At 26.5% G+C, this 15,734-nt stretch overlaps 1 protein-coding gene and 1 non-coding gene across 2 annotated transcripts; both read left to right on the forward strand.

The window, feature by feature from the left end:
• The first annotated feature begins 5,451 nt into the window (after positions 1-5,451).
• LOC119684292 (glutathione S-transferase 1-like) lies at positions 5,452-13,675 on the forward strand. Its single transcript, XM_038098300.1, has 3 exons — positions 5,452-5,554; positions 12,279-12,376; positions 12,865-13,675. The coding sequence occupies exons 2-3, from the start codon at positions 12,282-12,284 to the stop codon at positions 13,445-13,447; spliced, it is 678 nt and encodes a 225-aa protein (XP_037954228.1). The 5' UTR covers positions 5,452-5,554; positions 12,279-12,281; the 3' UTR covers positions 13,448-13,675.
• A 354-nt stretch (positions 13,676-14,029) lies between these two features.
• Positions 14,030-14,101, forward strand: Trnat-ugu. Its single transcript has one exon. It is a non-coding gene; the product is annotated as a tRNA-Thr (tRNA).
• The last annotated feature ends 1,633 nt before the right edge of the window (positions 14,102-15,734 follow it).

Here is a 15,734-nt window from a genome sequence, read left to right on the forward strand (position 1 = left end):
ATTGTTTAAATTAACAAAATTACAAAATGAAACAACTTTGACTAAGACATTAAATACCTCAACAAAATCTAATATAATCGACGGGAATGGTGCTAAATTACCTGATAAATTTGCATCCGATTATTCAAAGCCGGAGACATTCCATGATGATTTGGAAGAGGCATTGAAACGTAGTATGTTAGATCAATAGTAAAGCTATATTTAATAACAAAAGTAACAATATATTTTCTAATAGCTATTTCATTAAACTATCTATTAAAATAATCAAAACAGATAATATTAATAAGTAAAGTGTCCAGCAGTGCTTTATATCACAAAATGTATTCTACGCATATTAATATATATATATTTTTGTAAAGTTATTAATTCCCTCTATGTGATAATGTGTTAGTAATTTATTTTTTTTTTTTTGTGGAGCATATATTTTATGATTTAATACAAAATTTAAATATTCAAAGTTGTCGTACTGCTTATTTTGGTTTTAATTTTTGAATATAAACATTTGGAAATCATATGAGCGAATTGAACAAATTTTATCTCAAATACTGATTTTTCATTCTTTCTAATTTTACTACATAGTAGTTGTGTAAGTAATGTTAATGTAATATATATCATTAATGGATATTGTTGTTGAGAATATATATATGTATATATATATTTCTTAACAAAATAATATTGGAGCGATTTAAGTTTATAACAAACAAGTCAAATTTATTTAATTTTTTTAATCCCAAAAGAGTTTTGAATCAAGATGCGACAGCACTCTACTCAGTAAACTGTGCTTTTATGCGTCCTCATTAGCATAAGTATCAATCATAGTTAAAGTAGTTGTTCAACAATTATATTAAGTATCGTCATGAAGTACGAAATTGCGACAAGATTCCTTTAAAATCTTATCTCTTATCATCTAAAATAATTTTTTTTTATTTTTTATTGGAAATTAATGTAATAATTAAGAACTTTATATATATTCTTTGTATCATTTATTTAAATTATATTACTTTTTCCATAATCATTAAGTAAACATAATACCATTAAATACAATTTATTATGTATGTTTAAAGAAGTTTCTTTTATGATTTCTTATATACAATGTATTTATATCAAAATATACATATATGAACGCAAATATCAAACTGTATTTTCTTAGACTAAAATATTATTTTAAGTTGAATTCATAAATTTTTATGTTTTCTATTTAAAGTATATTTTGTCTATTTTTAATATACCTATATGATATATACGCATAATATGATATCACATAATATATTAAATGCTTATTTAATTGTTTCAGAAACTATTCGTTTTGTTTATTTATTATATATTAATTTCAATGAACTGTGTATGTCCCATTCAAACATACATATTAATTCCATATACATATAATAGCATTACATATATATAAAATTATCTTATAAAAATGATATTATCAAGAAATCTTATTGGTTAAACCAAATGTAAATGTATTATTTACCTTATAGCATAAAATTTTAAGTTACATATAACGAGCAAATTGTTTACTCAATTATAAAATTAATTTATGATTTAATAAAATATTTATAACAAACAATTCACATAACTAATATAATTATTAGGAAATCCCATTTGAATAATATTTTTTTAAAAGTCGATAAAATGTTTTACCTACTGCTATTGTTGTTGTGATAATTCGTGTAGATCTACATGAAAGGAATTACAAATACGAATAAAGCATAGTCGTAAATGAGACTATCAGCTGTAACTACACTAAGTGATTCAAATATCTTCGGGAAGTTGTTTGATTTATAAACGGTTGAACACAGATGGAGTAATGAGAGCAACATTATTGAAGAGCGATGACAGAGTGATTCCAGAGTGATCTAAGTAACCATCTAAGTAACAGCTTTATTAAATTTATTTTTTATGTTTCAGTATATTAAATGATGTTAATATTTTAATATTAATAATAAGAATAATAAAAATAATCTTTCTTTACATAAAAATAATCTTTCTTTTAAAAATATATATAATGCTAAATGATTTATTTTTAAAAGGAAAAACGTACTGTATACATCGATTTTCTATAAAGCATTGAAGATAAGAAACCACTAGCTATCACCTCTTGTACTCCTCCCAAATAATATATATAATTCTAGAAATAGTTAGAAATTGCTTAAGTCTTTACACTTTACACTAATTTATTTTATATGAAACCCTACGTTATTTTATTAGAATACTTCTCGCAAACTACTGATTTGCAGAGTTCTCAGCAAACTACAAAGTGGCAACTTAAGACACATTAAACATTTGAACTTAGGGCAACAGTGCCAAGAAATTATGATCAATTTAAGCTCTATGAGTGTTGTCATTATAAACCACCTACAGATTTGACTTGGCTTAGGAAACCATTTCAAAGTTCTACCAAACTTTAAGAGTTTGCTGATACTATATATAGCTCATAATAAAGCTAATAAAGAAAAATAGTTGAATATATAGCACTGAACATATAGCACTATTTTGTAACGCCGCTAATGGCTGTGATCTGGACAACAATAAAGTAAATGTTACTCACTTTCTTCGATCTCTTTGTTATTGTGAAATTTTAACTAAAGCTTAACTGAATTTTCTTCTAGAACGAAAACATATATCACTAAACCTTAAACCAGCAGGATCTCTTTCAGGTCTTTTAGTACCTTAATAAGGTCTTTTAGTACCCAGAAATTAGTTAAAATATATATTATAATTAGTAAATATATTTTTGTAATATATTCAAATATATTCCATCTTTCTCATTATTACTATATATACTTTGTGGTTTGATTAATCTAGTTTTATGGTTAGGCTGGTTTTTCTTGATATTGAAAACTTGCTTATACCGATTTATTATCATACGATAAACCCTACTTATAGGATCTCCTTAAATACGATAATTTGTATTAGAACTTCGTTCGTTGTTGATGGTGTAAGCAACGAAATGTACAGAATAGGGATTTATACATATATCACCCCATTGAAAAATCTTTATTGTCTGCGCCGCAGTTTTTGATATAGTTAAAAGTGGGGGCTAGAAGTTGTAGTATATCTTATGATGTAATGATAATTTTAAAATTTGTATAAGAAATATCTAATCAGAGTGAAAACATATCTAATAGATATTATCTGTATTATAATAAAAGTTGCTTTGTTTTTTTTTATATTAAAACGAGAAGATTTTTAAACAGAGATTATTATGAATCTACACTTCAAGGTTATTACTGATTAATGTAAAAATGAATATAAATATAAATTAATATAAAAATGTATATTTATGCATTTTTTTTATTTAAAAACATATAAAACATATTGAAATAGATTTCACTATATGGTTTCATATAAATTTTAAAAGTTCTACTCTAGAAGATCAGATCATACCTTAAATATAAATCATTTCATTAATTAATTGCAAAATTTATGTGGTGTGGATTGAGAAAGCTTCAAAATCAAAGTCTCATTTCTTTTTTATATTATTTCTATTATTAATTATTTAAATAAAGATCAAATGTCATTGAAGAAATATTTAGCATTTGTTAAGTGCATTTGGTTTTGCTAAATTTTCACCGTTGACATTGCAAGAGAGATATACTCTCTATATGCTCTCCCATCAATAAAAGATCTTTATAGCTTTACATTTCTAACTATTTCCGCTTTACTGTTCGGTATTTAAGAATGCAATGGCTGTTATATATATACTTTACATTTAATTCCACAATTCTGAGGACAGATAGACAATGTTTTTAATATTACCAATTTATTTTGAGTATATTATAAAAAATAATGGTTGTTTACTGAAACTTTACACTCTGAAGCGCTAAGAGAGACTGATTAGTGTTGTGTGCAATTTATGATTCATTATAGAAGAAGAATCTCTAGGGATCGCGGTTGTATTTTTACATGTTAATTCAATAATTCCACGATAATATATTTAGTATGTAACAGCCCGATTTTAGTAACTTGTATCTACTGCACATATATTTTCATCTATTTAAAAGTTCCATAAAAAATGAAATTAATTTTGGTAATATTACTCAGACGTGGTTAATTTTGAAGTGGAGTATTTTAGAACTAACTATACGCTATCATTCTGCACGTAATAGTAAAATCGATTTAATTTATATTTGATGTATTGAGTAACTAAGTATTAGATAAAATAATAAAGTGTTAAAAGTCTAAACGAATTTACTTAATACTTTATCGGTAAAATTATAAGCGTTGATCAGTGTTGAAATCAGTTGATTTTGAACTCGGCATCATGATTATTTCACAATACACAGTTATCGGGTCCGATTGTTGTTGTAGCATGTAGTGATCCGCTTATTAAATATCTTTGGGGTTGATGAACTGCACTTGGTCATGGAGATTGACGACTGGCTACTGCATGTAGGTCCATCCGATTCCGGTTCGTATGCCCTTATTATATTCTGAAATACATTCAGGGATATCTTTAATTGCGTTACAAAATATATTGTAATCAAGCTATTCCTATCATACCTTCAGCATTTTTGTAGTCGATTGTTACAATTTGAATAAATCCAGCGGTTGTTAAACGGTGTGTGTTAATATTGATCGTGTTAGTAAACCTTTAAGCGTAGGATACTTTGGTTGATTCTTGTGTTTGATGTGTCATTGAAATAGTGCTGCGCAATTAAAACCATAAATGGATACGCTTTAGATGTTGTGAAACTGTCGACTATTCTTTATACACAAAATAGAAATGTCTTTCATATCCGTAATTTATGTTAGGTTAGGTTGGAGTGGTTGGAGACTTGTGCTGTGGTATTTAAAATGTTTGTCTTTGCATATTTAAGTAAAACTCATTGTAAATGTTATATATGTGGTATTATTCAAGAATGTCTAATGGTCTTTCTATCGATACCGAAACTCCACTCTATCAAGATTGCATGAAGACTGTCGAATATTTTCTTTTTTAGGATTCTAGTACGTTCGGTTTTCTTATTTACTACAGTGCACTAAAATGCATTTGAGTTCAATAAATGGTCCGTTGTGATATTACGGATTAGCGTTGTTCATACGCAAACTAGATGACGCCCAAAACGATTGCAGTGGTCAGCGAATAAACAATGCTGTGTTCGCTACTTTAGGAAGCCTGAAATATGGTTGTAAAATATTTTAAAATAAGATAACTTTTAATTATTTAGATAGGTTATTCCATATACAATTTCAATGAGCATTAACGAATACAGTAATAAGAGTGCTGATTGAGTTGACACCTATAGCAGATATTCAATCATTTGACTTCTAATAGTCTTTAATTAAAGCTGTCTAGCAGTTCAATATTTTTAATTTTATTTTAAAAACTTTATCTCGAATTAAGCAACTTTGTGCACTTAAGTAAGAAATGTCAATATGTATGAGAAACATATCTACCGACAAACCTACGCTGCAGTAATTCTAGCAAATACAATTTATATTCTGTAGTGTAGAATCTACATAGTTTCATTTAGTCTCTCTCAGGCGGTCGCGCTATAAACAACGAGTTTGGAAATCCGGCGGTTTCGATTGTGAAAATTTAGTATCTGTAAGTATTGTGTGGTGAATGTATCTTGTGCATTGTGTGATTGTGTGATTGTGTCGCTCAGTTTGTTTTTATGTTAATTCGGCAAATTATATAAACTATTTGTATATACTTGTATGTAATAATTAAGTTTGTCGGCATATATACATACATAAGTGTTCGAGATATAAACGAAAAAAAAACAAAAGAGTAATTCTATATCAAAAAACAAATAATATTTCAGTTCCTCCTCTGATTCTAATTTATTGTTCGTTTTGTAAATAAAATACTTATATGGAAGGGGAGAATGATAATAAGTAACTGAGATAAACTTGATTTGTAGTTAACGAATATAATTAACTTATCTACAGTGGAAATTTTATAAAATGAATATTAATAGTTTGTGATAAGTGTTCAGATTTGGTACACAATAAATTTTTAAATTAAAATATTTAAATAAAAAGTATAGTATATATTTAAGTGATTATATATATAATCTGTGAGTTACGTTTGTCTACATAACTAATATTCATGAGTTTTATGAAATATATGAACAGTAATCAATTCAGTCAGATGTATATATAGACACCCTTAAAAATACTGAAAGATTTGTATCTTTTATAGAGTACAACTATTTATATGAATCGATCACAATATTACAAGTACATTGAATTAAAACTAAATATTTAACCTGAATACAAGACTATCTTATAATTTTACTGTACATAACAACTTGTTCAATTTATCAAGTTAACACTGTATATCTATAAGTACTGGTACTCTATTAAATTATTATTTTTAAATGCATAATAGATAATTATTAAACAGGCAATATTATTGATATACATACATAAGTAAAATATATATATATATAGTATATTTTAACAATTTTGTAACCTATGTCATATCGTACAATTATCTAAACGCGATTGCCTCTGTTTTTGAATGTTTTGCTTTGTGTTCGCAAAAAAAAACAAAGCCCATAGGAATTATTAGAACTCTTGTAAAATTATTTTGTGTTGACTTACACTCGGTCATTTGAAAGTATAATATTTCCGAATAATCATTATATATACTGCATAGATACTAACTTAGCTATTATTTAAGTTTATTTGTTTAATAATTAATATTAAATTAAATTAGAGTATTAATTTTAAGATCAAAAGTCTGCGACTATAACAAATCGTTTGCGCTATAAAAACTATATAACTAAATAGAATGGTTACTGTCTGTTAAATGGAATCTAGAATGTCACCTATTAAGAATTTCTCACTTGCTGACAATATTAAAGTTTATGCTCAATATAGTGTTCCTAGTTAAGAGCATAACTGGATAATCACACAAAATGTGTGTATTCTGTCACATCAGAAAATTCCTTCATTTTGAGATATTAGAATGTTATCAAACTCGACAGTATACTGTTAAGGAAAGCCACTATTTTATAGCAACAGAATTAATTTCTTCCTTAACTTGTTGGTTCCTAGAAATTTGTTAGCAGTTGTGACGTTTCTCGATAGTCTAGCAGGCTATTAGTTATGAACTAATCAATTCAACAATGACAGCCTATATTCCACAAAGTACTGAAGAAATTGAGTAGATCGATAATTGTACAATAAGGCGCCGAACTGTAGAAGTCTATAGCTTGTAATTTGTTGAAATTTGTTAGTAGTAGCGACGTTTCTCGACATTTATTAAATCGTCTATTAGACAATTAGTAATGAACTAGCTGATTCAATAATAAGATACTATATTCTATAAAGAACTGAATAAATTATATAGATAATTCAACAATAAGGTACCGAACTGTTGAATTTTATTTCTAAAGTGATTCTTGCGAGCTCATCCGCATTTTTATTATAAACAATTACAGTGAAGTAAAGTAAAATATCTCTCGTTATTAGTTACTTAGTTGTTATACAGTATTATATCACTTTGCTAGACGTCGCGAAGATAATCCTTAAATGCAAAATGCTATGAATAAGACTACTGTTTGAGCATTCTAAGTAAGAGATATAGGCGTTTTTTGAATATTCGCAGAAGTGGACACGAGAGATTCATTACTAGAAATCAAACCACCCGTGTATCACTGCTCAAAAGAATAGTTGGAGAATTTTAAAAATATCAAGAGCAAACCTTATGAGTAAATAATTGAAAATGTATCAAATTTGTTATACATATAGAAGAATAAGAGTAAGAAAGAACAGGGTACTAGCTCCCATTTGAGCAGAGCACAGCGACCATGATTGTGTTTTGTGCTACAACAGACCCTAACTGAACAAAAGACATTCCGCCTTTCGAATGAAGGCCAAAATGTCGGTTGTTGAGGACCTCCTAATGTCGGAAGGTGATAGCAATTCCCGACCCAGTGATCTCCTCTTGGCCCAGATCAAAGCTGGGCAGTTACATAGAATGTGGCTGGTTGTCTCCTCTGTGGCTGGTGTAAGCATTTTTTGTGTGAATCATTAGGAATTGTGATTATGGGGACAGGACATTATAAATATCATATATTTGATGAAATATTTATCGTTATTTAAATCAATTTTAAATGTTTAGAATATTGGTGATAAATATTGATGTTATGAAAATTTCTTATATGTTTTTCACCGTAAAAATTAAATTGAGAAAAGATAACGAAATTGGTGTTAAATTAACTAATACTTTCTGTTTCTCTTATATTAAAAACAAAACGTTTTCTTCGCACTTATACTTATATGAATTATAAAATTTAAACGCAATAATTGAGAATATTAGGAATTTTATTTAATAAAAATATTGATGACGAATGGTGTTATTAAAATCTTAAATGATATATTTCTACTTTCAACTAAATGTTATGATTGAAACGAAATTGGATTTAAATCTAAATCATACTACTCTAATCACAAAATCTTATTACATTACAACTTTCATTAAAATAATTATGCACTTTAATAATAACATAAAATACTTCTTAGCAAGAGTACATTTTAACTAAATGAGAATTATAAAATTTAAAGTATGGTATTAATTAATGAATACAAAATGGATGCTTACCATTTTGGTGTGAATGATTAGGAATTGTGTTTGTGGGGCATCATGAATTTATTATATTCAATGTAATTATTAATTAAAGCTCTACATATATATATGTATATCTATATTGATTTGATAAAGTTTAATTGATAATGAGCTAGTATAGTTTCCACTTATAAAATGTTTGAAAGGTTTTTTTATGTATGATTGTTAAAATGATTCGATTTGTCATTCCTTAATATTTCCTTATAAATAAAATAAAACTTATAGTGATGTATATATATATGTGAAGTATGTTAAAGATGTCTTGAAAATAAAACTGTTGTAGAAGTTATCTTTAACTTACGTTAAATCCCAACAAAGACTTTTGCATATAAATATTTGGAATTTTTGTTATTTATTTGATAAAATAAAAGTTTTCGACAACTTGTGGTATTGTGTTAAACTAAACAACTAAATAGTTATTAATTTATTGCACTTAATATAAGATATTACAGAGAGATAAAAATTATAGAACGTTTCTATGGAAATAGATGATAGAGGATATTAGAGACGAGATTGGTATTGTTGCACTAGTAAGAACTGTGTTCGAAGTATTTCTATCTTAATATTAAAGAAAATATATAAAAAATGATCAGTTATGTTGATATCTACATATATATTCAATATTTCGTAAATATCTTAAAAAGGTATTATTATTAATTATTAATCTTGTATTAATATTTTTTGGTATAGTTTAAGCGTCATAGCTTATAGTTAAAGTTGTATTTCTATTTTTATTAATCTTCAAGTTTTAACTACTATAACTACTAACAACTACTACAGGTAAAATGATTTGATATTGTCAGTTATTGATTTCGTATTTTCATATCTCCAGAAAATATTAGAATCAACTATTTCATATTTATTTTTTTATGAACTTATTGATTATTCTTTCTATATCCATACAAAACCTCATTGTTTCTTTTCTGATTAGAACATAGAAATAAATTCTATTGTCGATTTTATTATTACAATTATTTTTTCATACTTAAGACCTCTTGATTTTATGTGATATAACTTTGTGATATATATTAGTATCAAGGCATTGTATTGTGTTACTAATTAAATACTTATATATTATATCAATCAACAAGTTACTATTATCAGTTTACAATATTTTAAAATATTTTATTTTATTTTGTTGTTTTAAGTAGCTAATACTTTATCTGTGAAATTAAACAAATCAATTTAATACGAAATTTTATTTTTATATATGAGCGAGTATTTATTAATTCTATAGTAATATATTAATATTAGTTATGTATTATTTATTTTATAATATATGTACATCACATAACTTTGTATTTATGACTTACGCTATTGCCTATAAATGTTCCTTATAGAAGATACGATGACAAATATTGATGTCTGATATCACCCCATATACTTTACAGTATTCGCAAAATTTACATACTGACAGTCTCTGTTTAAAATGTATTTCCTATAAATATTAGCCCTAATTGTGTTTAGGGTATACTCATTTTTGTAGTCTAGCACGCTAGTATATATTCGTATGTATTTAGTTCAACAAACATATTTAAAGGTAATCATTATTATGTCTTTTCTATACGCACATTAAGTATTGTGTATATCTACGTGTTTATTATTAAATGGATTTATATATAGGTATATATATATATATATATTTTTTATATGAAACCATTTTTCAAAATGGATTAAAAAACTTTATTAGCCTCATGTTATTGGTTATATGAAATATAATACATTAAAGGAAAAAGGTTGTTTACAGTTTTGGTAAGGTTGATACCGTTTAGTGTACATATAAGCATATAAAATTTCTTAAATGATATTTGGATTATATTTTTTGTTATTAAGTTATTAAAATTTTATTTGGTAATTAAGAATAATGTTACGGAAAACATTAAATAAATTAATTACAAAAATTAGTAACACATTTTGATACATAAAGTTTTTCTTGCAACAAAACTGCAAATCAACGTTTGCTGCGTTGTAAACAAATATGTTAATTAAAATTTATTAAAAATAATTAAGTCGTTTTTAAATTAGCACTATACAGTAGCTAGGTTAGATTAAATTCTAATGGCAATCCCAAACATCTATTGGCTCATTGTGTGAACCTAAGAAACTTGTAGGTCTTAAAACTAATCTATAGAGGTTCTGTAGTTGACTAATATCATGTTCCCACTGCAGCCAAAACTGTGAATCGTATTAAGATTTGGTCGTTTCCATTACTGTAACTTAATTTATGCATCTGAAGGAGAAAAGTTCTGCTGAAATGAATATGTTTTTTTTTAAAAAATATATGATATATATAAGGATATCATATATATATTTTAGATATAAACTCATTTATGTAGTTTTATACATCAATTTTATATTTTACCTCTAGTTTATTTGAGTTCTTTGTTTTTCGTTTCTTCACATTTTTTTTAATGTATCAAATATGTCAATTTCGATCTTTTCCTTTTTGGAAAATATATTTTGCAAAATTGTGTTCGACATTTTTGATGTAATTTCCCTTGATTAATTATTAACAAAGTTAAAAAGCACGAAAGTTCTTTGTATGGTTAATCAAATTTTATTAGCAACCTCAAGCAAATAAACTGCTTTAATGAAGGCAGTGGGAACATACTATAAAAGAACATTAGAAAGTAAATACTTTAACATAGTACAAAAGTTTCTTTTAGTTTAGTTGTTATTTCAAACTAAAGCAATAAATTAGTTAGGCACAGTATACAGAGGTTCTTAACTAACTGATTCATTTTTTTGTTACTAAATATTAAATGAGCTGTGTTTTAAACCCATTAAAAGATGACACATGACTTGTGGCAGGTCGGTAAGAAAACACTCTAAATATTTTTAAACTGGTCAAAGTCATCAAAAATGGGCATTAGTAAAGGTTCCTCTTTTTCTTCAGAGTCATACTGACAACAAAAATTATTATAGGTAGACGAAGTTTCAATACATGTGTGTAATATACACAGTGATCTGTCAGCACCGATACCATTGTACAAAACTGATTATGTTTTAGTTAAAGTGAAACATGACAATTACTTATGTCTGCTTTGGATCAAGTATATTTTGAGGTCTGAAAAAAATTTTAATCTGTCTAGGTTGTTTTTAGTTATACTCAGATATTATTCTTAATTGTCAGCTTAATCGTAGCAAATGAGATATTAATATTCAAGTAAACAATGAAAGAAAGCAGCGTGCCTTTCCAGGCAAGCTCGTCTGCTTGTTATCAGATATATTGCAATGACACGCTAAACTAACTAAATACTGTTATACATATCTCCATAAAATTAGACCTACTAAATCGATTAGAAAATTATGTATACAACGATTATTGATATCTTGTTATACACAATCGAACGCTCACAACTTGAGATATGCTTTTCAGAAAGAAAAAAATTTTTAAAGCCCTATATCTCAAAAACCTACACATTAATTTTTTTTTAAATATGATTTTTGAGTTTAGTATGTTAAAATACATAGCTATATATAACATAGTGACATTAAATGTACATTCTTACTATAAACTAATGTAGTTCGTTAGAAGAAGCCCCGCATTTTCGAACCATTAAGAATGTTAACGGTCCGATTAGATAAATATATCTCTACGAAAATTTATATTCAGGTTTTGCTAAATTTTGGATTTGTGAAGTTATTTATAATTTTTCAAAATTAATTATTTTTTTTTTTTAATTTTCAGACAATGCCAAAACTTGCACTTTACTATGCCACATTAAGTCCACCATCCCGAGCTGTGATGTTAACAGCAAAGGCCTTGGAGTTGGATTTAGAGCTACGGTAAAAACTCATTTACAAACACAATTTAGTGTAGATATAATATGGAATTAAATTTAAGAAAGTACGTAAATGGCTCAAAGGACAAATTTAAAAAAAATTTGGGAAATATCTATGAAATGATTTAGATTATTTAAAAGTATGAGATTTTAGATTATAATACCTAAACTTTCAAAGTCATTTTTTAATTTAATATTAAGCAATTAAATTATAAAAATAAATTTTATAAACGTTGACATTTCGTATCACAGAACTTAGTACCCAAAACGTATCGGTACTCCGATCTCACATGTACCTTCTATATAGTTTACATATTTTTATTTTGAATATCACTAAAATTTTATATTAGTTTTAAATTAATTTCATTCATAAAATTTATTTTTAATATATAGGTACATATAAGTACTTTATTTTAATATATTTTCAAAAATAATGGGTACGCATTTTTTACAACGTTTAAATTTATTAATTTATAATTCTTTTTCTTCCAGTCCAATCAATTTAATCAAAGGTGAACACCTCACTCCAGAATTTTTAAAAATTAATCCACAACATACCATACCAACTCTTATCGACGATGAAGCTGTTATTATTGATTCACATGCAATTTGCTCTTATTTGGTGGAAAAATATGGCAAAGATGATAAACTTTATCCCAAGGATTTAGTAAAACGTGCACAAGTCGATGCACGTTTGCATTTGGACTCTGGACATTTATTTGCTCGTCTACGTATGTTATATGAACCTATACTCTACTATGGTTCCACCGATTGCTCAATAGATAAAATCGCTTATATACAAAAATGTTACGATATTTTAGAGAATTTTTTAAAAGAACATACTTATCTTTGCGGTGAAGAGCTCACGATAGCTGACTTCTGTTGTGTCGCTACTGTAACATCTGTTGATGATGTAGCTCCAATTGATGAATATAAATTTCCAAAAGTTTTAGCTTGGATGAAGCGTTTAGCTGAGTTGCCCTACTATGATGAAATAAATCGTACAGGTGCAGAGGAATTAAAACAAATATTTCGGGAAAAATTAACAGAGAATCGCAAACAACCAAAATCTTAAAGAAAAACTAAGAGGAAAGAGGTCTTAGAAGATATCAGCAGTTGAAAGGTTTCTCACTTAACTACTCCACCGTATAAGATCTAAATATATGAGTTTATACATATATATAAAATAGTAGTTTAGATACATATCAGAAAATAGTATTAATAATGTATTTATCAGCTTGGGTTATATTTCCAGAAAAACATATACGCACAAATATATTATATATTATTATCAGGATATGTATATTTTAGATATTCTTATGTTTCTTTATTATTAAAAACACACAATAAAGTCATTTTATTAAAAGAAATCATTAATATAATTATTTTTTTAATGGAATATATAGTGTTTAAACTTAAAAATGTTGACTCATGGGTCTGAATTTAAATCTAAAAGAATTTAAAAAATACGAAAACACAACGAAACGTTATTGTTTTTAGTCACTTATCAAAACATTTGTTTAGTATGTTAAACAAAAAAAACTTAAAAACAAATATTTAAACTTTTTTCTTTTTTAAAACAACTTTTTATCTTTTCTTGAGTTTGTTCTAAAATTTTATCAAAACTTAATGTTTGACGTAAAAGAGGCTTCAAAGCGCCTCTTTAGCTCAGTGGCAGAGCACTGGTCTTGTAAACCAGGGGTCGTGAGTTCAATCCTCACAGGAGGCATAATGGAATTGATACAATTTTTTTAATATCTAAGGTTGGTATAACTATATATCTGTGTATATATATCATTCTAGCTCAAGCTTTATATCTTCGACTTTAAAGATTTATTAATAATATTATTGGTTAAATTGAGGTTTGAACTTGTAAACTAATTAATATTCAGAAAGAGGATTTTGGAAATCTTTAACTGCAATTTTTTTCAGTTAGAAATTTATAGTATAATTAATAATTTGTTAAAAACAATTAATTTTTTATTGTTTAAACCATGCTTTTATAAAATTGTTCGAAAACAAAATATCGTTTATATTTTATGAAATTGAAAGTTATATTCTTATAGTAAGAAATATGGTATATTTGGAATTATGATTTTCGATTAAGTTAAAATATCATATATTTTGTCATTAATATAATTCAATGCAAAAACCAGATTCAGGTGATGATCTATAAAATTTGTAAGGACAGAAATATTTAATCAAAAGGTGCTAGATTTGGAGAATATGGTGGATGTGGCAGTATAACTCATTCAAGCCATAAAAGATTTAGGTGAGTTTCCAAATTTCTGTGGTGGAAACTTGGCATTATCTTGGTGGAACACTACACCTTTTCTATTGATAAATTCTGATTACACTGTTTAAATGAAGTATTTATTCTAATATCTATTTCTATAAGTATCTATTTGATAAAAGTTCACTTCAGAATTGATCCTTGTGTTAATCAGTATAATCTCAAAAAAAAGTTTCATGGAAAACACATTACGAAGATATTATGAAAGCATATTGACCTTTAAAGTGGTTTAAATAGTTCACCTTTTTTACTTTATATAATTATTGGGAATCCATTTAGTGCATCATCACAATAGCAAGAATTGATTTCCGTAGAAATGTAGAACCCATATCTTTAATTTTGAGATGAAATGTAGAGGTTCCAAATGATAATGAACTGGTCGAATTCGATAAATTTTTTTATCTCAGTGATCTCATGAGTTATTATTCGTCGGTTTGCATTAATTAACGGCCTTTTAGAATGTGGTGCATCTTTAATATTAAAATTGTCGGAACGAAATTTTGCAAACAAGTTTTGAGCCTGGGATCTTGTCAATCTATTTTTTTAATACATATCGGATAATTTTTTCTTGATTCAACAGAATGTTTAAATTTTTGACAATAAAAAAGGAATTTGCCAAAAGCTAATTTTTGAAAATCAATCGAAAATTTTATAATAATATCACTAAAAATAATATATAATTATATCCATTGCTATAAGAAAACGTTTTAATTTTTGGAACATTTTTTTATACATTGTCATTTTTGAAGTATAACTAAAGATCAAAAAAAATATTTCTTAAGCAAAAAAATATTACTGAACTATTTCTTTCGGTCAGTAGGACATATTAGCTTTGATGGTCAAAAGGATATATTGGCTTTGATGTCGTAGATTCAGATGCGCGTAAACGATTGGGGTAGTTAGAATTATGGAATAAGTCACAGAAGTTCCGTAGGTGGTATAGGAATTCTCCATTTACCTGTAAAACTACACAAAAGCATAGATTACTTTAGTAAGTCTTTTGTTACCAATTAAATATTCACAAATGCATTCTCTTAAACACCTAAATTAAAAAATCATATTGCTTCAC

The sequence above is a fragment of the Teleopsis dalmanni genome, chromosome 2, assembly GCF_002237135.1.
Source record: "Teleopsis dalmanni isolate 2A chromosome 2, ASM223713v2, whole genome shotgun sequence".
NCBI classification, from domain to species: domain Eukaryota; kingdom Metazoa; phylum Arthropoda; class Insecta; order Diptera; family Diopsidae; genus Teleopsis; species Teleopsis dalmanni.

What these genes read in the sequence shown, in the direction of transcription:
- LOC119684292 (XM_038098300.1), top strand. Translation starts at nt 12,282, where the DNA reads ATGCCAAAACTTGCACTTTACTATGCCACATTAAGTCCACCATCCCGA. An exon ending in GAGTTGGATTTAGAGCTACG is followed by an intron (nt 12,377 to 12,864) that starts GTAAAAACTCAT and finishes TTTTTCTTCCAG; the next exon opens with TCCAATCAATTTAATCAAAG.